Source organism: Cicer arietinum, chromosome 4, assembly GCF_000331145.2.
Source record: "Cicer arietinum cultivar CDC Frontier isolate Library 1 chromosome 4, Cicar.CDCFrontier_v2.0, whole genome shotgun sequence".
Taxonomy (NCBI): Eukaryota; Viridiplantae; Streptophyta; class Magnoliopsida; order Fabales; family Fabaceae; genus Cicer; species Cicer arietinum.
In genome coordinates, this window is record NC_021163.2 from 64,524,915 (window position 1) to 64,551,386 (window position 26,472).

A 26,472-nucleotide genomic window follows, 5' to 3' on the forward strand; every position below is an offset into this window, starting at 1 on the left:
AAAAAAAAATTACATCACAATTTTTCTTGTTCTTGTTTCAAGCAAAAAATATTAAAAATACTATTCAAAAATATTTTACCTAATGTACGTTCGACATTTAAAAATCTTTTAGTTATTGTATTTCTAGCATTTATGTTTTTTTAAGTTAATGTATTTTTGACATTTTATATTAAATATTTTGTGTTTCTATTATATGATGGTTAAGTATTGGCTAAATTGATATATAATTGTATTTTTTGACTTTTTCTTGACACTATTTGTGTTATTTACACCTAATTAAAAGTACCGTGAACATCTTTTAATTTATGAAGACTATTAAAAGATGTAAAATTAATTACAATATAGTTATTTTAGATATAGTTTTTTTCTCTTTTATGACTTGATATTAAAATTTAATTTTGCATATTCTATTATATACGTTGGGTTTGGGTTGCATTTTGATAATGGATTTTTGTGAATATTGGTTAAGTACTTAAATGTCTCAATTTATTTTGATGAGAAATTAAAAATTGTATTGTATTAAAATTCACACCTAAGTTCCAATGTTATTTAGAAACAATCCTAGGTTTTCACACCTTATTAATGTAAAAAAAAAAAAAAGGTAAGTTGGCCAATAGTTTTAGGGAAAAAATGAAAGTGCCCAACCATCTTCTTCTTCATGACCTTTACGTTGAGCACGTGACCAACCGAATAGTTGTTTGTTGTTTAGTAGTTAGAACTAAGAAATAGGTAGGAAGAATAGCACCCGGTAATGGCTGATGTAGCTAACTCACTTGATAGCGATACATATACATATAGATAGATTTATTATTTTTTTAAATGATTTAACTTTACCTATAAAAAATAAAAATTATTTTTTATGGTAATTTATTAGAAAATAGTGTAAATTATTTCGAAATTATTTATTGCATATTTAAAAAAATTTAATATACATTAACTTTAATTTATTCATTATAAGAAATTTTAATATAATAAATATAATATTTTTTTATAAAAAAAGTACTCTAAAAATACTTATTTAAATATAATTTATTAAGTATAATTAGAAAATTATGAGAGAAAAATCCTTTAGAACATCACAATACCTTTCCCTGTTTTCTTGAGTGGGAACTCTCCATATTTTGGTATCTAAATGGTTTCCGTATGTATATAAATTTATAATTTTTTATTTTATAATACTCAAAAAGTATTCAATTCTTCCAATTCAATATCTCAAGAAATTACTATAAATAGACTCTATAATAATTCTATATTATTATATTTCAACAATATTCATTAAATATAACTCACAAAGTAAAAAAAATAGAACATACCAAAAGTAAGAGAGTAATTATCTCCAAATAGTACTATTTCTGGTTTGCTCCAAGATAGAGATAATAATGGGTAAGCACTAAGTAGAATTCTATAGTAAATGTCCACATATATTTAGAAAAATACACGCAACCGAGTCCGTGTGGATAATAACCTTTAATACTCAAATTTGTTACCTGTCTTTAAACTAAAATATACTAATAAATTATGAAATACTATTAAAAAGTATTTAAAATTCTTTAATATTAAATTATGAAAATAATAAATTAAAATATTTAAATTATGTAAATATTTATTTAGTAACATAAATAATAAAAAATTTGCTAGCACAAACTTATTTGATTGAGAAACAAATTAAAATATAATTAATATTTTTTATGAAATTACTATTAACTTTATACATATTCGTAGTTATGAAATATGAAAAAGAGCTAACTCAACAAATAAATTATACTCATATTCTAGTGGCATATGAGTCAAATCCTTTCCCAAACCAAAACTTTTGCCAACACTTTTTCAATATATAGGTAACATTATTGTTTAATTGGTAAAAGCAAGAATATGAGTAATTGCCTAAATTATATATACAAATGATTATATATATAAAAAAAAAAAAAAACATATCTAAACTTTATATCACAAAAAAAATGATTACAAACAAAAAAAAAAATCAAATATTATTGGGACTTGTTAATGGGCTAATTGGGCCGTATGAAGTGGAATAGAAGGGCCCATTTCAGCGAAAACAAGAAGATATGTCCACACAACACAATCTGAAATTCTAATCTCTCTATCTCATCAAACCGATAGATAATCAATCTATCTGAAAAAAATGGCGCAGTGCATAACTAATACCTTTGTTCAACCAAAACCTTTCCTTCCACTTTCCCCAAAAAACGTATTCCGTTACTTTTTTCTTCCAATTACTGACATTCTTGCTTTAACCGTTTTCATCTAACTAACTAACTAACTAATTTTTGTGTGGTTTAATTTGTAGTTGCAGAATCAACAAGGGAAAAAGACAGTGAGTAATTTCGGAGTGTGGTGTAAGAAGAAAGACATACACCCAAAATTCTACGAGGATGCTAAGGTTTATTGTAACAATGAACTTGTTATGACAACGGGTGGGACCCAGAAAGAGTATGTGGTTGATGTTTGGTCAGGTAACCATCCTTTTTACCTCGGTAACCGTTCTGCTTTTATGATTAGCGATGATCAGGTGGAGAAGTTCCGCAAGAAGTTCGGTGGACTCTCAGAGATTATGGACATTCCTGTCCTCAAAGGTGAAATTGTTGTTCCTTCTAGACGTAAAGGGCTTAAAGGTGGGAAGAAGAAGTAGTTTATTTCTCATGTCATGTTAATTTTTCCCATTTCAACTGTGTTTGCCTGTATGCTGTTTGACATATTGTCTCCTTTCTTTTTTCTTTTTTATGTTCAAATTGTTATTCATGTGATGTTGTTTCCTCCAACTGTTGAGATCTCTTGAGTGTGTGAATATGTGATTCTTCCAATTTTATCATGTTTTAAAAGGAAGTTGCATGTGTTATATGATTTATTTATAGACAAATATTAGTAAGTTACTGGTTATGTTAGTTACCGATGATTGAACTTTGAACGTGTTGTCTTTAGAAACTTTGTTGAGCATGAGTACTATTTACTGCTACAAAGTGAAAGAAATACTATGGTGACAAAGTTAACATATGTTTTAATCTTGTAAATTTAGAATTAGAGGGTGCTCTAGTTCTTGGAGCTAAACTAGGGAGGGGCTTATAAAGGAGTTAAAGCCATTATCCCTGAATTGTCAATTATGGTTGTGAATTGTGATCTTCTTTGATTGTCCATTGTGTCAATGAGTATAAATTTTAGAGCTGAGAAAATGTTCAATTCCAAATACAAATTCTATCTGAATTTGGAGGATGACAAAGAAGAAAACATCCACAGATCATTCTCTTTGAGTCGACAATATTGTGATTTTGTTGAATAGAAAGAATGATGGATTAGGAGTCTAATACAAATCTCATATGTCATCATACTGATTTGGCAATAGCAGTAGGAAATTATAAATTTAGATTACTTTTAGCAGTGATGCATTATAGTTCAATGTCAAAGTTTGCATTGTTCAATTTGTTAAGGTATTGAACATTGTCTTGGTCTGATAAAATAAAATAAGTGGTGACTAAGGAACATACATTTTTAGGGACAATGGAGTATTTTCCCATCAGTTTATGGACCGAATATGATATGTGCATTTATTTATTTATCTTTTAATGCAAATACATACATTCATCTGGACATCAATGTATAATTACTTCATGGGAAAAAGAAGACCAAACACATAATCCAAGCAGAAAAGCATAACACTTTTTTTTAAGAAGCAAAATTTTTGTTGAGCGCCACATGGAAAAAGTGACGCAAAGCAAATGTTTAAATTGAACTTTGAACTTTGAACGTGTGCCCCTGCATCAAAGACATGAAAACAAAGGATTCCCTTTGTCAAAATTGAATTACTTAGCTTATCTAACGAGTAGTTCAAAGTCATGTTGCCCCATATAAAATTAATGATGTTTTTTATTTTATTTGCAGAAGTCCAATTATATATAATATATTTTATATAGAGAAATATCATCTCTTTATGTAAAATCTTATGTCATAAACTTTTATTTATTGTTGTTCAATATATAGAATTAAATTGTAATTTAAAAGTATATCAAATCTTTAAAATAAAGAATAAATTATAAACAAGAATATAAATTATATATCTTATTTTAAATATTAAATATATTTTAAAATGAGCCTCCCAAATGTAAACTTCATGGGATCCACTCCCTTATTATTGGTTTCCGCATTTTAGAAAGTGTATTTTTTTTTAATAAATCATAATAATATATTTAATTTTATCTAATTTTGTCATCACATTTTATTATCCTAAAAAATTTCCAAGAAAATTAAAACCAGACTCATAAGTCTACCCCAATAATTAAACTCACATTTTTATTGATACTTTAAGAAAGTGTTTTATTTACATCATAAAAAAAAAACAAACAGAAAGAATAATAATAATAATAATAATAATAATAATAATAATAATAATAATAATAATAATAATAATAATAACTAATAAAATAAAATAAAATGTGGGTGCAGTTGCCCTGTTGCGCCTCCCTCCTCTCACATTTTAAACTTCATATTTCACTCATTTTATCTTCTAAAGGCACAATCTTCGCCAAGATTACAATTCAGCAAAAAGTGAAATCCCATCTTTACTTTCCATTACTTAATGTATGCTGCAAAATCAATTAAAAAACCAAAGCTCAATCTTATAGACACGAAAGGCTCATCAACAACAAATTTTCATGGATATTTTGTTTTCTCTCTGAAGCTCACCTTCCATCGGTTTCTACTTTCTCTTATTTCAATATCCCCACCCATTCTTGTTTACACTCCCCATTTCTTAATGATAACACTCCAACTTTAACATTAGAATTGTTCTTATTCATGTTTTTTCCAATTACACTCAAATAAGTAACTTAGGTGAAATTAGTTCTCAAATCAGTTCTCGTAAAATGAAGTTTAGGTACATAATAAATAAAATAATTTATGTATATAATAAATTAAATTTACGTAGGTTACATGAATTAAATTCAAGTAGCTTATTTGAATGTAACCAATAAAATGTAATTTTAATAGCTTTAGGTTTTCATTTTTTTAAATTACTTTTTACCATTTTTTGTCGACTCTTTCAAATTGATTTAAGTTGGGCTCTAGGCCCATTTATTCTCCTTTACATTTTTGTTATTCTATGATACAACTATAATTTCACTCTTTCTTTAAAATTTGGGTTTCATTCCACTATCAAACAAAAATTTATTAAATCTTCTAAAAATAAAAATATAATCAAATTATCAATATATTAATTAGAGATGAATTTTTTTTTTAAACTTTGAATTGTTATAACACAAGTTGTAACAATTTGGTAGTTGTTAAACTCATTTTTCACAAACAAATTAATAAATAAATAAAATTTATTTTAAATGGATTAACTAGACTTGATATTTTTTTAATCCTCGAACGTTTATAAGATAAGTTCTACACCTTGATAGTTCTACAATTCACTTTTTTTAACAATTAGTTACGGCAATCAAACCAACTCTAACTCACTTAATTTCTCGCACTCAATATCATTTTCTTTCATCCAAACACTATCTTTTTTCTTATCAAACTTGTTTATCACAACAAAACAGTTTTCTTTAAAAGCAACTAAAACATCTGTATTTTTAACTCTAAAACTACGTAGTTTTGATTTATCTCTTGCACCTGAAGGTATGTAGAAGCATGAGACGACTCTGTCAAACACAGTCATAATGATTTTTTTTTTCTCTCTATCTTTTTAAATACACTTTTTATTTCAAAATCAAATTTAATAAACAAAAATAAGTTATATTTGTCTTTTAATAATAATAAGGAGAAATAAATATATTTAAATTAGCAATAATTTTGAACAATAAATTATAGGTAATTATTTTTTAACAGATGTCGTAGGGTACTAATACATTCGCTATGCGACTTACGAACATAAAATCTGATTTCAAATACCATTTTTCTATTTTTAAAAGTTTTTCAATTTTTTCTCCTATTTTAAATAAATTTTTGTGGCAATTCCATTGAATTTGGAAAACCCTCCAAATTTTAGACCGCGATACGTAAATTATAATTTATTGTCCATATCATATGAAAAACAAACATTTGTCATTGATCAATTAATTAAAAGATAGTCATTCACAAATTAATTAGTTAAAAAATAAATGTATAATTGATTATTTGTGAGTCTCTTGAATATATGTAATACTATACAAGAGGGAATTATAGTTAATAAGATAAAATATATATTAAGATATAAATAGTAATCCTGATATAAAATGAGTAAATTATAGATGTATCAACTATTTGATGAGGATGTTTTTGTGGTAAAATACAACTTCAATACCTATATAATAAATTTATTATAATTTATCATACAAATCATAATCATGATGAATATTTTTCATAATAAAAAAAATTATAATATACTAATTATAATTTATTATACCAATATACAGAAAATAAATATTTATCATGAGTTAAATAGTTAAAAGATAATTATTCACATGTTAATTAATCAAAAGAAAATACATATTTGATTATTAGTGCGATTCTTGAATAATTTATAAATAACATATAAAGAAAATTATAATATATTTAATATAATTTAGTACAAAATTATACACGAGATAAAAATTTGTCACCGAGACATAAAATCCGTATAAAAAGTTTTTTTTTTACTAAAAACTGTCTAAAAAGATATAATGCAATAATAATCATCTATTATACAAACACATGAGACAAATATTTATCCCTCATTAAATAGTTAAAAGATGGTCATCATCAAAATAATTAGTTAATAGATAAATGTATATTTGATCTTTAGTGTGTCTATTGGACATTTTATAAATAAAAAATAAAAGAAAGTTAAAATACACTATATAAAATTTATTGCACAAAATATACAGGAGATATGTATTTATCACGAATGTATATAAAAACAAATTTTCTCTTTAAAACTTGAGCATGACTCAATAAAAGCGACTGCAACATTTAGTATACAACTACTATAATGATAAAACAATCCTTCCTTATTAAGTTCTTTCGTTACTTAGATTAATTTTGATTATTTCATCCACCAATATTAATAACATTTAATAGTTTCTCATATTTCAGATATTTTTTAATTAAAACTCTTTGTTATACTCTACATTTAAATTTATATATGAAATGTAATTATATGAAGTATTTTTCTTCTTTTATATGCGACCATGTGTTACCATATTTTTTAACAAATACTCAATTGTTAATTTAATAAAAAAAAATAAAAAAAAATTAAATTACAATAATAAAATAAAATATATTAAATAAAAAAATACATCAAAGTTAATGTAGTTGAGTAGATTTGTCAAAAAAAATTAACGTGTTATAATATTTTAATAATTTTCTTCTAATTTGCAATCAATTGCAAAAAAATTAGCAAATACATTTTATTTTGTTAGCAAATTCTTCCTATTTTGTCTCCTATTTGGCATCCTAATAAATAAATAAATAAACTAAGTTATTTTAATAAAATCAATCAAAAATAGAGATGACAATGGGTAGGGTACTATAGTATCTGTCCTCGTACTTGCGATTTAAAAAAACATCCATATTTGCACTTGTACTCTCTTGAGTATCAACTTTAATACACATACTCTTATTCTTTGGGTGCCTAAGTCTATGTACTCATATCAATTACTCACGCTTTAACTTAAATAGATCGATAAATAAATGATATTGTTATGATTAAATTTAAAAATTATTCAAATATCTTAAATTCAATCATAAAGTATTATAAACTAAAATATTTTCTAACTCAAAATATTTTAAATGAACACACGTTACAATACACATTCAAATATCCATAATAATACTTTATGAAGTTGCAAGTGATACGGCGGAATTATTAGAGATATGTAAAAAAAACTAATAGCAAGTTGCAAGTATATTTATAAAGTCTCGGTTAATAAAACATAACTTTTAGTTATAAAGTCACAATTATTTACATACTCATCAAAATCAAATTCTTAAAAAGTTTGTACACGTTTATCTTTCGATTATAAATATTGTAGTTGTCCAATAATACCAATATATGTTAAAGCATAAAAACAATAAATAAATACAACAATTAATTAAACTAAACACTAATATAATATAATAAATAAATAAACAAATAAATAGATAATATATTTATATAAGTGCGGTGGGGGTGGGGTGGGTACTATAGTACTCGTACTCGCACGGATACTAGCTTAATTTTACGGGTAATTATACGTCATCGTGCACATATTCATTATGCGGGTTTTTACCCTATCCATTATGGATTTTTTGCGGGTACCCACTAGGTCTGAATATAATCGTCATCTCTAAATAAAATACCTTAAATTGAAAGAAAAAAATATATTACGTGAAAAAAAAATACATCAAATTTTAATTAACCATGTCCACCTAGATATCTTTCAGTTTGACATCTAAGCTGTCGTCGAACTAGTCTAGCTCTGTGAAAGACTTGAGTTGTTATGGTTGATCCTCATTGTCATTATTCTCTTTGTCGTTCCTAATTATTGAATGCATATGCAACTCAAATTCTTGATAATTTGTATGTGGATTAGAAATATTACCACCTACCTCCATATATATTTGAGTCTCGACATGGAATCAAAACCAACATAAGCCGATTTAAGAGTTATGCACTGAAATCCAAATAAATTATAGAAAAATATCGCGTTCTGTCAGGTAACAAAGGATTTGTATTTCTGACATTGACGAAATATAATACTGAGTTGATATTTCTACGGATGTATTTTATTAGATGTGAAACTGAAAGACATTTAATTAGACATGATTAATTAAAATTTGATGTATTTTTTTTTATGTAATTGATTTTTTTCCTTCACTTAATATATTTTATTTGATTTTATTAATATAACTTAATTTTTGTTTATTATTTTTTATTTAGTAGGATGTTAAATAGGAGTGAGCGGTTAACAATTTAGTTGCTACAAAATAGAAGAGATTTTTTTTTAAAATATTATAGTATGTTATGTTTTTTTTTTCATTTAATGTATTTTTTTTTGTTTTTATTAATATAATTTGGTTTTATTTATTTATTAAAATAAATATTAATTATTTGTTAAACAATTATGACAACATTTGCATTCACACCTTACGACTTGAAAACAAATTACATATATAATTTAAATATAAGTATAATAGAGAGTTCTGATTGAAAATTGATATAATATTTTTGCCATATTTGTCAATTAAAAATAAGTTTTTTGAACTATTTGAATAATGTCTATCTTCATATATAAGTAACATTGCGTGAGAGATTCACATATATTTTAGTAATAAAGTTAAAAACAAGAAAAACGAGTGTTCATAGTTGGTATATAAAAAATTTCTCAAAAATCTTCTACTAAGCATATAATATTAAATCTTCTATTGAAATTAATTTTTTAAAATCTAACTCATTATTTATTATTATTTTTTGTGAACTTAAGTGAGGGACTTATAGAACTTATAGGTTAAATATTTTGGTTAATTGAGATGTTTCTTTTGAGAAAATTTTGATATTTATTTTTCTTGAAAAAAATTTTAAATCATATTTTTCTCGAAAAATTTTATGAGCAAAATCAAACAATTATTTTTCTTGAAAAATTGATTTTTTTACTCAAATAAAAAATTGTACATTTTTTTTATCAAAATAATTTTTGAATTTTTTTTTAAAATATCGATATTTTTTGAAAAAGTGAATCCATAACTTGAGTTCACAAAAATTTAGGGATATTTTAATTATAGGGTCCTTTTAAATTATTAAATTTTTTATCCACCAAAATCTGGATTAAAACTAATAATTAATAAACTTGTGAATTGAAAAATGATCGAGGCATCGTCGTCAAGAAATCGGAAACTGGAAAATGACGTTACTTCAGGGAAAGGGAAAGTCACAAATACGATATTTATTACACTTTATTACTGCACCAACGGGAATAAGACGTGACTTGATGTTTTTGGAATAGAGGACATGAAGGGGAAGAAATGAAAAGATAGTACGTAACTATTTTTATGTGAGAATACATCAGAAACACGAATACTTTACTTTAAAATAAAAAATTGTTTTTTTAGAAAGTGATTATTTGAAGGAAAAAATTTTAAACTCTCATAGAAGGTCGCTTCCCTGGAAACGACCTATAACTAATTTTTCTTAAAATAAATTATAATTATCCTCAGTATCAAAATTTTATAGAAATAGGTGACAGTTGTTTTAATCCACCTACAACTTACATTGAAGAAAATGATTAAAATCAGAATGAATCAGAAGAAACTCAACTCGTTCAGAAAGCTAGACGAATTCGACGACATCCTAAACGTGGGACATGAGGTCATTTAGGTGGTCATCATTGATATAAATTTGATGTTTTTTCTCTTTTTAAATGTGATGTTTTTTATCGTTAATTTAATGTATTTCGTTTCATTTTTATGTTATTAATATAATTTTATTTTTATTTAATTGTTATTATTATTTTTTGCAACAAATTTGATGTATTTTTTTTAATGTTAATGTTTTTTTTTTAAATTTATAATTTAATTTAATCATTTTAATTATAACTATAATTATAATAATTAAGATATAAAATTAATTTATAATTTATTAATCTATTTTATTTTAATTTATTATTAGTATTTTTATTTTTTAAATAATTTAATTAATTTTAATTTATTAAATAATTAATAACAAATGTTAAAATAAAATAAAAAACTAGTTATAAGTCGTTCCTCAGGTAAGCAACCTTCTATATTAATTAAATTTTTTTTTTCTTTCAGTTGGTCGCATCTCGGGAAAGCGACTTCCTACTTAAAAAAAATTAGGACATTCACATAAATACTTTTCAAATTAAGACAATTCAAAAAATAAAACTGAAATATTTAAATAAAAAATCCACATATGGTTCCTTCCTAGCTTATTTAGGAAATAATAGCCAAAAAAAAAAAGATGAAAATAAGGTTTAATAAATTTTTGTTAGTCCAATTTAGAAATTTTGTGTTTAGTCTCTATTAAAAACTCTTAATAATTTTTTTAATTAATCATTGAAGTTTGTGACGCATACAAACAACCAGAAAATTAGGTATTTCTTAAAAAAGAATTCAGAAACTATGAAGAAACTTAACGTATACTATTAAAAATAAAAACTATGAAACTCGTACGACATAACACAATTTTCTGATAATAATATTTTTTTTATAATAAAGCACAACTAATAATTATTGATATTTTTCTTTGTCTAAAAACTAGCTCCATCACTCCACGGCATGCATCTTTGCAAACATTAATTCATCACACTCCATACATGTGATTGTTTCATATAGAGAGAAAATAAACACCACACAAAGTAACTAAGAAACAAACTTATTCTTAAGCCGTATGAAAACACACACAATTCAGAAATACATGTAGAAATCTTCAAAAATACGAAAAGTAGTGGAATTTTAAAAAATAGGTGGAAGGTATACAAATATTTATAAGAATAAGTAAACACAATGAGTAACAAACATTAAATTAACATATATATAAAAAGAGTAAAATGTGAATGAAAATCATACATAAAAAGAAAAAATAAACGAAATGAACAATATATCTTTTATCTTGAGATGAGTCATCTTTGTGAAAGAGATGAAGTATTATAAATAGCAAACAACCATAACGACTAATGGACCAAAAAAGTTTAAGGTTTTAATGTATTTAGTCTTGAAAATGTATTTACTATAGTTAATGTATTTAGTCTTGAAAATGAGTAAAATTCATTTGATTAAATATTATTATTAAAAGAAATTCATACATTTTTTTTTAATTTTTTTAGATGCACTATATTTGACAAAGTAGATAAATATGAAAGAAAAAAAATAAAAATGACAAAATTTAATATAACAATTTAATGCAACAAAAATGAAAATTGGGGGAAATGAAACTAAAAATGGAAAAGATTTTCATATCAATGCAAAAATTATTTGCTATAGGCGAATGTCCACAACAATTTTCTAGAGAACATCCTTGAATATGCTATTTTGTTATTTTTCTATTCCAAATTTAATTTAACTATCATTTATAAAATTGATTACGTTAAATAATTAAGGTTTTGCTAAGTGTGAATGAAAAATATTAAAAAAACGCTAATTGTTTTGTTTCTCTGAAACTTGACACATGTACTATTTTATTTGGTATAAGACAATTATTTCCATTGTGGATGTAGATTAATTTACATAAATTAGTTATGTTTTTATGGAAAATAATTAATTAAGATTATCATTTGATTTGTTCTGCATCTAGTCTAAATTATATCAACGTTATAAATACATGCTACCATATCTAATAATCAATTACTCTAAAAAAAATTGGATTTAGATAAAATACCATTGTTGCTTAATTTTTCAGTAGTATTACAATTATATTTTCTTGCAAGGATTGAGTTAAAGTATAAAATTGTTGTTCAATTTTTCAATAATATTATAACTATATTTGTCGGTGTTAGACTATAAAATTAATTTGATTTTTTGATATCTAATATTTATCAATCAAAATTATTAATAACTTTATGACTTAATTGAAAGCTTAAATTAGAGTAATTTTATTTTTAAATGAATAGATAACTATCTTAACCTAATTAATAATTTTATGACCTAATTGAGTGACATGATTCAGCTAATTAAATGACATAAAGTACTATTTTCAAAATAATTATGCAAATATAAATGAAAACCATTAAAAAATATGTAGTTTAGAATTTGAAATGCCAATATTAAAAAATTGTGTAGTGTAATAGAGAAAAATAAGTTTAGAAAAATAAATTAATATAAAAAAGTAAATGTAATTTAGGGATAATATATGTATATATTATTATATCTTCCTGACATACAAGTTTTTTACTAATACCAAAACAACATATATTGTATAGTTGATAATATGTCTTAAGTCAATCGATTATAATACTTTCTTTTAACAGATTTGTTATCAATATTAATTATAGCAATATAGATTAAGAATAAAGTTTAAATACAAAAAAAAATAATTAAGTCTAATAAACAATAATGAAAATATAGCATGGTTATCTTCGAGAGCAACACATTGTTTAGTTTTGTGGCAACGAATTTATCACTGCCACTCGTTCATTCATACTAAAAATCTAAAATAGTTAAAAAGTACACATGTCCTTTTTCATTTTCCTCCCTTACTATTCCACATCTAAATGTATGCCTGAAAAGTTGTACTAGAGTAGACATGGACAATAGGCAGAAGCTACTTAACTAAAATGAGAGGGTTTGATATAATCAACACATATTATTGAAGCAGTGTTTTAAAATCCGAACAAGCGATCGAATTGGTTTATGTATTGAGTATATATAGGTTTTTTTTTGTCGGATTGGCACTAAAAAACCACATGAATAACTAGTTGAATAGGGTGATTGAACCGAACATGTGTTTGATTTTTTATTCAATTGGTTGATTTAGTTCGAATTTTAAAACATTGCATTAAAATTGGCTACAATAACTTCTTTTATTTAAACATATAAATACATAATTGAAGTTGAATTTAGTATTTGATTGCAAATTTATAAAAACAAAATCATATATTTTGCTTCTATGGGTGCTTTACTGTTTTTCATTGTTGTTTGACAAGAGAAATGACCAAATTGATGTATTTGGTCCTAGTTTTGGACAAATAATCCTCCACAAGTTTAGCATACCTTTGAAACAATTCATCAATTATATGACTCCCAAAATGATATTTCAACATGGACTCAACCACTGCCCTTACGGTCTTTGCAACACGCTCTCCACTTGACACAGTTTCTAATACATTTTCACTTAGCAATTCTGTCCCATCATCCCAATCAATTTCATAAGCTTCATGGGAATCCACCATGAATGATCCTTCCTTTTCAATCACAATTTTCAATTCCTCCACACAAGGTGCATAATAAGGAGCATTAAAAGAATCCACCTTTTCTTCTTCAACAAGACCCTAAGTACCAAAAAGTAAATAAATAGTAACAAAAAAAAATTTATAATCCGTTTAATAGTTAGAATAACGTATAATAGAGACAATATATGAATATGATAAAAACATGATAGTACTTATTTTATATTTTGGTTCACATTCACCTGATAATAAATTTAGAACATTATATTATTATATTATGTTTTATGAACATAACTCGTGATTATAAATTGATATAATATATATCATATTTAAATAATAAAATTTTCTTACGAGATAATTACATTTTTTTCTTCTAATTTACCTTATAATACTTTTAAATTTTATAAATTAACAAAACAAATATTAAAAATAATTAAACCATTTATATTTTAAAAATCTATTGGCACTAGTTAATAAAATGTATTAGATTTTTAAAAAAAATATTAAACATCTATTTTATATGTTAAATAATTTAAATAAAAATATAATATATATAATAAATTAAAAGTTGATATGTTAAATATTAAACATCTATTTTATATGTTAAATAATATATATATATATATATATATATATATATATTAAAGATATAATATATATACTACTCTTGTAAGAAAATTATATTTATTTTAAAAGTTTAAATTAATATTCATATTTTATACTTTCAATAGAACTTTAATTTATTGCTTTGTTAAAATGATAAAACCATACAAATTTTTGAAACTAATTATTAATATTTTATTTTATAATCTAATGTCAAATTCTATTATTTTTTAGTTTATATGTCATGTTGGTTTCTAATTTATATCATATTTTAAGATAAATCTTTTAACTAGAAAGACATAATAAAATAAAGTTCAAAATTTATTGATCATATTTTATTTGTTCATCAAATTTAAATTGACAAAAAATGATATTTTGTATGATTATTTTATATTTTGTCTCTTATTATGACTATCAAATAAACCTCTAGAAATAAAAACTTATATGAATTTTATAAAATATTTTGTCTCTTATATGACTATCAGGATATTTCTGAGGGGTTTGCCCTTAAAAAAATTTCAAATATTTCAGAAGAGTATGCCCCTTAGAAAATGCAAAACTATTTATTCAAGTGATTGATCCTCAAAAACATATTTTAAAGAGTTAGCTCTTTCAAAAATAGTATTTGATGAGTAGTTTCGATGAACTTTTTTCCCCAAAAAATACCTACTTTTTTAAGAATTTTGCGCTTCCAAAGAATTTTCTTCTTAAAACGTTTGATTTTTTTGTAGTGTAACCAATGTATCTAGTGTGACAAAATTAAAATCTAACTTTGATTAGATCCATACTAAAAAATCAAATATTGGTAAAACATATTTTAAATGGATGGACTAACGCATCTCAAAAAGTTTGAAAAAGAAATTTAGAATTTGAACTATAATTATATGCTACTTTTAAAAAGCATTGGGATGAAATAAATGTTAAGTTTAAAAATTAATGGGATGAAATATATGCTATGTTAGGTAACCTTAATATGAAATATATGCTTCTCCAAAATAATGCGAAGAAAAATAGTCCTTCATTATAAGTAAGAAATATATGATGAAAATTGTATCCAAGACCCCATATTAGACTTTTATCTCATAAATATGATAAATTGATATATTTGTTCTTATATAAATATTAAAGTTGTTATTTTTACCCACAATATCATTTCAATTTTTTGATATAAAAGTGAGTGTTAATTTTTTCTATTTTACCAAATTTTTTTCTTCCAAGTTTTCTGATATAGAATTTATTTTTCAGAATTTATTTTTAAAGTTTTCTGGTATATACCTCTTTACCTTCAAACTAATTTGAAGTCTTCTGAAACTGCCGAATTTTTTTTCTTTTGCAAGTTTTTTGGTATTAGAAATCTTATTTGAAAGTTTCTGGAACTATCAGAATTTTTTTTCAAAATTTCCGAAACACACCTTGTTACCGAAAAATTTAAAAAAAAAAAGTTTCTTGAAATCATTCATTTTCGGTATACACCTTTTCAACCTTTTATACTAAAAATCTTATAAATTTTTTTTTCTTTAGTAATTTCTAGAAATCTTTTACATACTAAAAAATTTGGATTAATTGATCTGAAAAATTTTAAATGATAGAAAAAATGAATTTGAATTTATAAAATAGTTAAAAATTTCAAAAATAAAGTTAACATTTAAAAAATATTGTGGGTATAAGTATAATAGTGGGATAATGGATAAAATTTCCTTATATGACATACCTCTGAAACCATTGTCATAAGGGCCTGTGCTAAAAGTTCCCACTGATAGCAACAATAGGCTGATGTTGGGTCCATGGAATCCCTACCCATTAAAGAAAGGACCATGCGTCCACCATCTACCATCTCTTCAGAACGTGCTTCAATGAATTGTGAAAAGTCATTTTGAAATTGCTGTGAATAAGCTTTTAGCACACATTTAGGACTGCTCTTTGATATGTAGAGTTTTCCTTTGTTCAACCATCTCCCTCTTTCATCTTTTAGATCTCTAGGAACCTATACATAATAACACAATCATTTTTTTTGCCACATAAGCACAATGTAAAATAAAATTACACTTTCATCTAAAAAAAACATTTATCTTATTACCATATAAGCACATACAAAATTGTTTTTTTTTTTTTTTTTTAACTAATAATGTTTTCATAAACAGAACAATTTTAGGTCTTAATAAGTGTTGGACTAACCTCATATGATATAATTAAATAGTTAGAAAACAAACCTGCGATAACCAATGGAGGCTAGAAGAAGAGTACACAAAGTGGAGCGTCTTAATTGGAAAAAGTCTACCGTAAAAAGTGCCCGGTACAGCGGAAACAAAATAATTAGAACCAAACTCATTATTTTCCTTTTGTTGTCTTAGCTTTTGGTGGAAAGATGGCAAAGATGCAAAAATGTTGTTGAAGTCGTTGGTGAAAAGGTCGTTAATATACAACATTAGCTCTGTTGGTGATGGACGATTTATAATGCATGAGGAGGTGTGTATAGCATTAACTATCTCCCAAATTACTTCTAAGGCATTGGGCCCTGATGAGCAACCTAAATCCACAATTTCGATCTTCTTTATTGGCCCACTTGTTGAGTTTAAAATTTGCATTATAGCTTTCTCTATTGCTGGATTTGTCAATGATATTATCTTTCTCTACAAATATTATTTTCACACAAATATATACATTTATATTAAATATTTGTGTTTTTTTCAACAAATTACAAATTAACAAATATTTACATATAATATATCTGTAAAATTTTAAAAAAATCTAAAATGTTTTAATATATTATATATTAAAATACATCAAAATTAACGTCTTATACATGTTAAATGTCGTTAATTTTTATAAGTCTTAATCATCAATCAACTGATTTTATACTATATAAATAATTTATATGATATAAACTTTCAATTCGATAATAAATTTGTAAAATTTATATTGATTAAATAGTGTAACATTACATTTGTGTAAATATATTCCTCTTGTATACATTGGTGTAAATTGAAAAGCCTAATACCTGAACAAGAGAGTTCGTGGCATAGCTATTTTCCCCAGCTCCTTTGTTCACAGAATTCATTTCTTTCTTATTGTTCTAATGAGAGGGTGATGCATGAATGTTCCTTTCAATTATGGAAACTGTCTTAAGCAAAAGGGTATCACTTGGATTAGTAGGAGGAAGAGCTCTCAGTATAAATAGAGCAATAGCAAGGTTGATAAAAAAGTTTATCTTGGAGTTGGTTTGTTTATAGTGAGGGAAAGGATAAATTGTGTACAGTAAAATCATGTGCTTAATTACTGGCGTATTTTTTTTTGGAGCGGAAAGAAACACCACATCCCTATATTTTTTTAAATAATTTTTTTTATATAAGTTATCTAAACAACAGCGATAAATTATTAAAATATATTCTAACTTTTGTAGTTTTGAGAAACATTTTTCCTCTCTCCTCTCCACTTTTGTATCTCTGGTTTTCCTTATTTTAAAATATATATTGATAAAATATAATAAAATTAATACAACAATCTCTATATATAGATAAATTATCTAATATCGAAGAATAAACTAACTAATAACGAACAAACAAATTCTAACATTTTAGTTAGCGATTTAACTATTATATATTAACAAATTTTTACATGTTAACAGTTGATATATGATATCTTGCGCAAAATCCACCACTATGCATAATTCGAGTTAAAATGTCAGCTTTAACAAATTTAAAAAGATAAAATTATAATTTTAATTAATTTAAAAAGACAAAAATACACTGTGTGTTTTGGAGATCTTTTATACTGTTTTCTAAAAAGTATGTAATAAAATTTAATAGCATTTATAGTGCTATTAAGAAGTATTAAAGTCCGAAAATACGTTACTAAAGCTTTGTTTGACATAAATAATTGATATCTAATAAATTAGTTAATTTTATTTGAAATATTTGATAAAATTAATCGTTGAACTAATAAAAATTATAAAATGAAAATAAAAAGTATATTTTAAATTAAAAAAAAAATCATTATAAACTCAAACGCTGTATATTTTAAGTAGTTTATAAAAAACAATATAAACTTTTAAGAAACCACTATAAATTTATTAAAAAAACAATTATCAAATAAAATTATTATTTTAAACGCTATAAACTTAAATTTTTCAGTTTACCAAACACTCCCCTTAAAATATATCCTTATTAAATAAGCGATGCATGTATCTAAAATTTAAGCAACCATTATTGTCACATCACTCAAGTCCGATGTAATTAATGTAAGGGACCAAACTTATAACAAAATAATTGGTCCTTGATATAACAAAAGAATTTCTTAACAAACATTTTTATTTACTAGGAGAGAGAGTTATAAAATATAAGGTGGTTTAGTAATTTTTTAAAAAATAAAGTAAAGAAATGTCATAGATTTAACTATTTTCTTTAACAAAATTAAAAACTATAGCATTTAAAAAAAAAAACACAATAGTTACTAGGAGAGAATCGAGTACAATACATCCTTCTATCTTGCTTTTATTTTATTGCGTTTGTTTGTTTTTTTTTTAAAAATTTGTCATGATTCTTATATGTATATTATTGCATAACGTATATTTTATTTTAATTCATTTGGTTCAATTTTATAATGTATTATCCGAACTTATTTAAATTTAAGTGTCATAATCATTTAGTATATTTTAAATTTTGAATTTTTTAAAAAAATTTGTTGTTGATAAATTTGTATAGTAAAATATATGTCTAATAGTAGTAGTTAATTTTAGAGTTCCTTAAAAAATGGTGTCGATATAAATTAAACTTTAAAAAATAATAAAGTTATTAAAGATGATTTTTCTGAAAATATCTAACTAAAATTAATAATAATTAGTAATTAAATTTGGAGTTGACGTTTTATATATATATATATAGATATATATGATGTTATTTAGTATATAGATTACACTACGCCAAAAATGACATTTTATAGCGCGCCTTGTATAGCGCTTATTAAATATAAGCGTTGTTGTATGATATTTTAAAAATATCGGAGAATACAACAACGCTTTTTTGACAAGCGCCGTAAAAAAAAGCGATGTAAAAAGCTTGCGCTTTCACATAATAAAGGACCTATTAGAGTGCTTTTTGGAAAAGCGCTGTAAAAGACTTTTAAAAAATAAAATAAGGAGGTCTTTTACAGCGTTTTTGAACAAGCGCTTTAAAAGGCTTTTAAAAAAACGCTATAATAGGCTGTTAAAAAATAAAATAAGGAGGTCTTTTACAACGCTATTTAAAAAAACGCTTTAATAGGCTTTAAAAACATAAAATAAGGATGTCTTTTACAACGCTATTTAAAAAAGCGCTGTAATAGGCTTTAAAAAAAAATAAAATAAGAAGGTCTTTTACAGCGCTCTTTAAAAAAAGCGCTGTAATAGGCTTTTAAAAAATAAAATAAGGAGACCTTTTACATCGCTCTTTAAAAAAGCACTGTAATAGGCTTTAAAAAAAATAAAATTAGGTGGTCTTTTACAGCGCTCTTTAAAAAAGCGCTGTAATAGGCTTTAAAAAAAATAAAATAAAGTGGTCTTTTACGGCGCTCTTTAATAAAGCGCTGTAATAGGCTTTAAAAAATAAAATAAGGTGGTCTTTTACGGCGCTCTTTAAAATAACGCTGTAATAGGCTTTAAAAAAATAAAATAAGGTGGTCTTTTACAGCGCTCTTTAAAAAAGCACTGTAATAGGCTTTAAAAAATAAAATAAGGTGGTCTTTTACAACGCTCTTTAAAAAAACGCTGTAATAGGCTTTAAAAAAAATAAAATAAGGTGGTCTTTTACAACACTCTTTAAAAAAGCGTTGTAAAAGACATCTTTATTTTATTTTTTAAAAGTCTATTACAGCGCTTTTTTAAAGAGCCCTGTAAAAGACCTCCTTATATTTTTTTTAAAAGAACGCTGTAATAGGATTTTATATATAACATTAAACACTTCAGTTTCCTCTTCATTACATAAATTTCACTACGCTTCAGTGTCCTTCTCATTGGGAACCCTACTATCCCTACGAACCATATTGTTAACGATCTCCATTGCAAACCATCTTCATATTTGTTACTATCCCTACGAACATTATTACGTACTCTTTTCATTGCGAACCCTACTCTGTCCTACGAATCGTTCGTATTTCTGCGCATTCTCGCTGTTCCTTCTTAAACGAAACCGTAACCCTACGAACCCTATGTATTTCTTCGCACTCTTCAGGTATTGTATTCATTTATTCATTTATTTCTTACATATATATATATATATATATATATATATATAATATGTTTGTTAATACTAATAATCACATTTATTTGATAGTACTTTACAAGTTTTCCGAGCTCAAATGGGTGTTACAGTGTCGAAGCAAAAGTCAAATAAATCACATGGATTCCAATAAAGGTTTGAAATATATGCCTTTAAAATTTCATTAACAATCAATACACAAATATTTATTGACTTATATGTTTTATTTTATAGTGCCCTCGTCAAACTAACAACATAGACTGCGGATCCTATATATTGCGATTCATGAAGGAGATTGTTGATATAATCCCAGAAAGAGATCTAACTGAAATAAAGGAATGCACCTATTACAACGTTTTTTTTAAAAAGCGTTGTAAAACTAGTACAACAAAACAACGCGTTTTTAGAAGAGATTTACAGCGCTTTTTTATTTTAAAGAGCGCTGTTGTATCATTTTACAACGCTAGATTCTACAGCGTTTTTTTTTTTGAAAAAGCGCTGTAAATGGCTTAAAAAAAGCGCTGTAAAATACCATTTTTGGCGTAGTGTTAATACATATGAATATATTAAATATTACAAACTTAAAAATATAAATAAAAATAATAATAATTCATATACATATGATTTATTTATTCTAATTTTTATTATAATAAACAAAAATGATGAGAAATACATAACAAGAAATACATAAAAATGAGAAATATCAATAAAAGAATCTCATTAAAATAATAACATTAAATGGTTAAGGAATCACGTTTTCAAATGTTAACTTAAAAAAAACAGATGTATGTTAAATTTAAGCAACCATTGTTGCCACATAATTCAACTCCAATTCAAAAAATTAAAAAGAATAAGGGACCAAGCTTATTGCAAAAGAATCGTTTCCTAGATATAGCTACCTATAGCATAACAATTGTCTAACAAAAATTTATGTTTCTATTTGTAATAAAAAATGATAATATTGATATAATTTTCAGAACCATGTACAACAATATGCTTACCATTGAGATCTAAAACTAAAAGCGGATGAATTTAAAATTGTAGGGATAAAATTTAGAAAAAATGTAGAAACTATAACTAGATTCAATCTATATTAAAGAGACTAAAAGTGTTACTGACTCTTTTATTTTTTCATATAAATCAAGGTTATATTTTTTTTATACCAAAATTTTATTGTTCGTACTCTAATTTATCTTCCAATAGAAATTTGCATTAGAGTAAATGTGTAATTTTGATTTAACTGAGTTATGTTTCAGTTGCAGCTTGTATCAGTGGTTGTAAATAGAATATAGGTATCTCTATGTGGGTATGATGAATGAGGCAAGTGTGAAATATTTCATGTAAATATTGTAAAAAGAAAATTAGAGAGATGAAAATATTGTGTGAAAATAGAGTGGTGAAAGGTTTTGAGATTCTTGTAAATGTTTCTCAGTAAGGGTATAGCAAAGGGACAAAGAAAAACTCTTATGGAAATATCAGGTCTCTAAGACCGAACTATATATTTATTGTTGTTAGTATTACTTTTTTTTTCTTTGAATTGTGTTTTCTATTTTTTACGTGTTTTTAATAGTATTATTTATAATGTGTCATTTTAGTAATAATAAGAGTTTGATTTTGCAACGTTAACAAATAAAATTTAAATTTTACTTAGAAGAATTGAAAATGACAATTAATATAATTAAATCAAACATTCAACTAATTTAAAATGAATTAATTTTTATGTGATCATATCTAAATAAAACTAAATATTGTTAGATACTTTTGAATTTATGCTGTGAAACTTCATATATCAATTTAAATACTTATTTAACTTTTATTTGTATGATATATTTCGTGGCGTGAAGTGGATGCTATGACAACATTTGGAGTCCTCCACGGTCAACACAAATACAGTTATAACAAATTTGAGAAAATTATGAATTTTAAAAAATCTTAGTTAAATTAAACAAATAAAATGTACTCAAATAAGACCAAATCACATAGGAACACCACAAACCAACAGCACCAAATTCCCTATCCTTTCTATTCTCGCACGTTGATGATTCTCCTTTGAAGTGGAACAAACCCAACGCAAGGTACAATTTTTACTTTTGAGTTTGTTCTTAAACTGTTCGATGAAATGCCTAAGTGATAATTTTTTTATGTCAAACAGATGGAGTTGACTTTAACTGAACAAGACGCTGATAATTGGGTTTATAGAGGTGAAGGTGCTGCTAATCTTGTTCTATCTTACAATGGGTCCTCTTTTTCTTATGTAAGTTCCTTTTTCTTCTTCTTTCGTTTTAGTTTGTAATTGAATTTTGCTTAGATGATACTCAAATAAATGTTTATTTTAAGCCTAACTTGTATTTTGTTAAGGAGTTTATTTGAGTTCGTTTTATGGCATTAAACACTTGTATCAGTGTTGCATGTTTTGGATTGTAAATTAAATTTATGATTTTTCTAGCTTATTTCAATAATATTTTAAAAATAGGTTATTGAATAAGTGCTTAGTGTATGTTTCGTTTCACTTTTGGAGAGGCAAAATTGATTTTAGAGGTGTAGAATTGATTTTGATATATTTGGATGTTCTAGAGTAGAATTGGGTTTAGCTCCAGAAACGATTCTGACACGAATTTAGATTTTGGAGCTTTTTGCCTCAACAATTGATTTCTAACACATAATTTATTGTTCAATTCACGTTTACTTGAATGTGTCAAAACATGAATCACTTTACCTTGAACTCATTTTAGACCAGAATCAATTTTTGTTACCGCAAAACCAAACACACATTTAGTTAAAATGTTTATCCAAATGTGTCTTAGATTGGGAAAGTGATGCGCATACGTAAGTCTCCTAGGAAGGAATCACTATTGAAGGGAGTAAGGAATAGCATAGCTCTGACTCCACATGAACGCCTCATCTGGAAAGATGTACATGAACTTATTTCCTCTTCGGATAAGGAAATTGCAGGGCAACTATATGTTCAACATGTCATGAAGCCTTTGCTTGGTTCCAAGTATGTTGATGCTGGGGTATGTACTCACTGTTTCGTTGTTTCTGCCACATCATTTTCCTGTGCTGGTTTCTGCTACATCAATGGAAAGTTGTTGTGTTATCATCATATTGGAAATCCATTAACGCAAAATGGTTGTTTTTATCATCTTGGGTGCTTACCTTGAGGATTCCAAATCAGTTTCCAGTAAATCACCAAGAATTTTTATTGATAAAATTGGTTTTTGTGAGCTTCCCTATTTTACGAATAAATAACGGTGAGGATGTTGCATGAGAATGTTTTGTGATTATGATCTCTGATCTATATCTATTTTGGTACCTTTTAGAATCACATTTTGGTGACCAAGGAATTTCTTGAGTCAGTTGAGAAGAATGTTGTTAGTCAACGTCCTGCTTGGCGAGTTGATGTTTCCCGGGTTGATACACAATGTGATTTTGGTCTTCTCATGTCGGATCATTCACTCTTCCCTGATGGTACTGAGACATGTATTACTGCACTTGATTCTACTGGTTACCACTTCTCTTTTTTTAATTTGAATTGAATATCTTAATATTAGCACTGTACCGTGTAACTTACCTTGCACAGAAATCATCCACTGTATTTGTACATGAGTGATAAGTTAATATTTAAACTTGAAACTACCTACAGTGCTTGGATTACATTGCCTCCCATTGGTCGGAATATGAACATGATTTTATGGTGGGTGTAATGTTATATGAGAATTACAACTACTAACAGAAAAATGTAATGTAAGAAGGCAAAATTACTTGCGTGAAATCTAATTTGATATTACTATTACATTAAGTGCTTCATCTTTTATTTTGAATGTAGTATTTACCTAGTAAGTACTAAACAGTTGATCTATGTTTTTTTAACTATTGTACATAGATTTGTCAAATAATTAAAAGTTATGTAGTAAGTTTCCTGTTTCATTTCAGGTTGTCAAGGATCTAGCCCCAGCATATCAGTTGAGATAAAGGTATGGTCTCCTCCATTATGTTATTGTTCTTTGCGTTTTTCTGTCTCTCATTAAAGAATAGCATTATTTTTAAAATTAGTATCTCTATCTCACTCTTGCCCCTTCCTCTTTCTCTTTGGCTTGATTGGGACATTTTTTAACTTTTCTATTCCTCAAAAAGCAGCCCAAATGCGGGTTTCTTCCTCAGTCAGAATTCATATCTGAAGGAACTGCTATCAAAAGGAGGGTAACTCGATTTGAAATGCATCAAGCTCTGAAATTGCAACATGGAGAGGTAAATCGGATTTACCTACAAAATTTTACTTTGGATAGTGGTTCTGTAGCTACATAACATAATTTGTACTTCCAGTTGCCATAGCTTCTAGCCTGAGCATTTAATCATCTGTCTTTTGATTGATGTATTACAAGACAATATCTATTATTATTTATCTACAACTAAACCTGTTAGAGACTTTTGAATGTGTTCGCAGGTTTCACAGCCGAGTGCGTACAACCCACTTGATCTGTTCTCTGGATCCAAGGAGAGAATTCATAAAGCTATCAAAGATCTCTTTGCTACTCCTCAAAACAATTTTCGTCTATTTTTGAATGGTTCTCTCATACTCGGAGGACTGGGAGGTGGTGCTAAAACTACAGATGTCTGTATTGCTAAAGTACTTGAAGATGAACTTAACTCGATCATTCAAGCTGATGATGGGCTATGTACAGAGAACTTACTTACTCTTATTACTGAAGCCGTGCAAAAATCAGGAGTCCTTGATCAGCTCCTGAAGGTTCAGAAGCTTGATAATGTTGACATAGAAGGAGCCATCCATGCATATTACGATATTACTTCTCAACAGTGCAGGGTGTGTAGAGAATTAAGTGAAGAACAGGCAAAAAGATATGCCTCTTTGCATTCTGCATCATTGGATGAAAGCTTGAGAATCGTGAAGGACTACCTGATAGCAGCAACTGCAAAAGACTGCAGTTTGATGATATGTTTTAGACCGAGGAAAGCGGAGGATTCTGGAGCTGCTTACAATACTATCTATCTTGAGTCAACTAAACAAGCATTTGATTTTAAGGTAGGCATAACTTTACAGTTGTTATTATTATTGGTTCAAATTTATTTATGTCCAGTGCTCCATATGAATATATTCAGTTCATTTTCTGTTGGTAGATTTAGGCCTGGCAATTCACTTTAGTTGTCTTAGTTTCAGTCATTTTGAGACTTTCTTATTTTTCAACATTCTCAATCATTGATAAGAAAATCAATGGTTAGTATTTTAACTTACAACTGCAAGATTTTAATGATATTAATATAGCTATGAATTTTGTTTCCTTTAGCCATATGTTAGGTACATCATTGCCATTCTTGAAGAGTCCATTCTACAAAAAAAAAGTATTACAGCTATGTTACTTGTCAAAATGAGATTAAATGTCATATTTGGTTGCAATTTTATTTGTATCAGGTGCATTTCATTGACCTCGATTTGAAGCGTATGAGTAAAATGGATGAATACTATGAGTTAGATAAGAAGATAGTGAGCTGCTACAAACAGATGAGCAAAATGAATCGTGGGAGAAATGAAGATGCAAACTTGCAGGGACCTGAAGTTGCAGAATGAGATTTCATAGATTTTTGTTTGATAATATTTAATTCTTCCTTACAAAATGTTGTTTTGTGATACTAGTTGGAAAGGTGAAGATGGAACTTGTATTTGTTTCATTACCCTCCTCACCTGTTGTTTGTGCAACCCTGCTATCAATCTTATGTATACTTGGACTGTCAGATTCCCTCTTTTACAAAATTATTTTGTATTTTTGTGTGTA

At 26.0% G+C, this 26,472-nt stretch overlaps 3 protein-coding genes across 6 annotated transcripts; 2 read left to right on the plus strand and 1 right to left on the minus strand.

Annotated features, from left to right (window-relative positions):
* The first annotated feature begins 2,049 nt into the window (after positions 1 to 2,049).
* Positions 2,050 to 2,857, plus strand: LOC101493428 (large ribosomal subunit protein bL31c). Of its 2 annotated transcripts, none has more exons than XM_004499124.4 (2): positions 2,050 to 2,209; positions 2,309 to 2,857. In XM_004499124.4, the coding sequence occupies exons 1-2, from the start codon at positions 2,144 to 2,146 to the stop codon at positions 2,648 to 2,650; spliced, it is 408 nt and encodes a 135-aa protein (XP_004499181.1). In that variant the 5' UTR covers positions 2,050 to 2,143; the 3' UTR covers positions 2,651 to 2,857. The 2 variants fall into 2 exon arrangements, with proteins under 2 accessions (XP_004499181.1, XP_004499182.1); XM_004499125.4 differs by having other exon boundaries at positions 2,059 to 2,209; positions 2,315 to 2,857.
* A 10,608-nt stretch (positions 2,858 to 13,465) lies between these two features.
* On the minus strand, positions 13,466 to 17,643 carry LOC101493954 (probable jasmonic acid carboxyl methyltransferase 2). The gene is made up of 4 exons (XM_004499126.4): positions 17,452 to 17,643; positions 16,664 to 17,083; positions 16,165 to 16,437; positions 13,466 to 13,952 (listed from the first exon to the last, which is right to left on the minus strand). Exons 1-4 carry the CDS (start codon positions 17,509 to 17,511, stop codon positions 13,590 to 13,592), a joined length of 1,116 nt encoding a protein of 371 aa, XP_004499183.1. The 5' UTR covers positions 17,512 to 17,643; the 3' UTR covers positions 13,466 to 13,589.
* Positions 17,644 to 22,535: 4,892 nt separating this feature from the next.
* LOC101494480 (inositol-pentakisphosphate 2-kinase-like) lies at positions 22,536 to 26,472 on the plus strand. 3 transcript variants are annotated; one of them, XM_004499128.4, is made up of 8 exons: positions 22,536 to 22,758; positions 22,836 to 22,937; positions 23,488 to 23,697; positions 24,004 to 24,187; positions 24,617 to 24,657; positions 24,821 to 24,931; positions 25,128 to 25,724; positions 26,112 to 26,472. In XM_004499128.4, exons 2-8 carry the CDS (start codon positions 22,836 to 22,838, stop codon positions 26,265 to 26,267), a joined length of 1,401 nt encoding a protein of 466 aa, XP_004499185.1. In that variant the 5' UTR covers positions 22,536 to 22,758; the 3' UTR covers positions 26,268 to 26,472. The 3 variants fall into 3 exon arrangements, with proteins under 3 accessions (XP_004499185.1, XP_004499186.1, XP_004499187.1); XM_004499129.4 differs by having other exon boundaries at positions 24,004 to 24,163; XM_004499130.4 differs by having other exon boundaries at positions 24,004 to 24,151.

Excerpts from the sequence above, each read along its gene's own strand:
- LOC101493954 (XM_004499126.4), bottom strand. The coding sequence starts at position 17,511 with ATGAATTCTGTGAACAAAGGAGCTGGGGAAAATAGCTATGCCACGAAC. Across the intron at positions 16,438-16,663 it reads GCCTCCATTGGTTATCGCAG|GTTCCTAGAGATCTAAAAGA; the intron begins GTTTGTTTTCTA and ends TATTATGTATAG. Across the intron at positions 13,953-16,164 it reads TTATGACAATGGTTTCAGAG|GGTCTTGTTGAAGAAGAAAA; the intron begins GTATGTCATATA and ends TTTGGTACTTAG.
- LOC101494480 (XM_004499128.4), top strand. The coding sequence starts at position 22,836 with ATGGAGTTGACTTTAACTGAACAAGACGCTGATAATTGGGTTTATAGA. Across the intron at positions 23,698-24,003 it reads CCAAGTATGTTGATGCTGGG|AATCACATTTTGGTGACCAA; the intron begins GTATGTACTCAC and ends GGTACCTTTTAG. Across the intron at positions 25,725-26,111 it reads AACAAGCATTTGATTTTAAG|GTGCATTTCATTGACCTCGA; the intron begins GTAGGCATAACT and ends TATTTGTATCAG.
- LOC101493428 (XM_004499124.4), top strand. The coding sequence starts at position 2,144 with ATGGCGCAGTGCATAACTAATACCTTTGTTCAACCAAAACCTTTCCTT. Across the intron at positions 2,210-2,308 it reads TTCCACTTTCCCCAAAAAAC|TTGCAGAATCAACAAGGGAA; the intron begins GTATTCCGTTAC and ends TTTAATTTGTAG.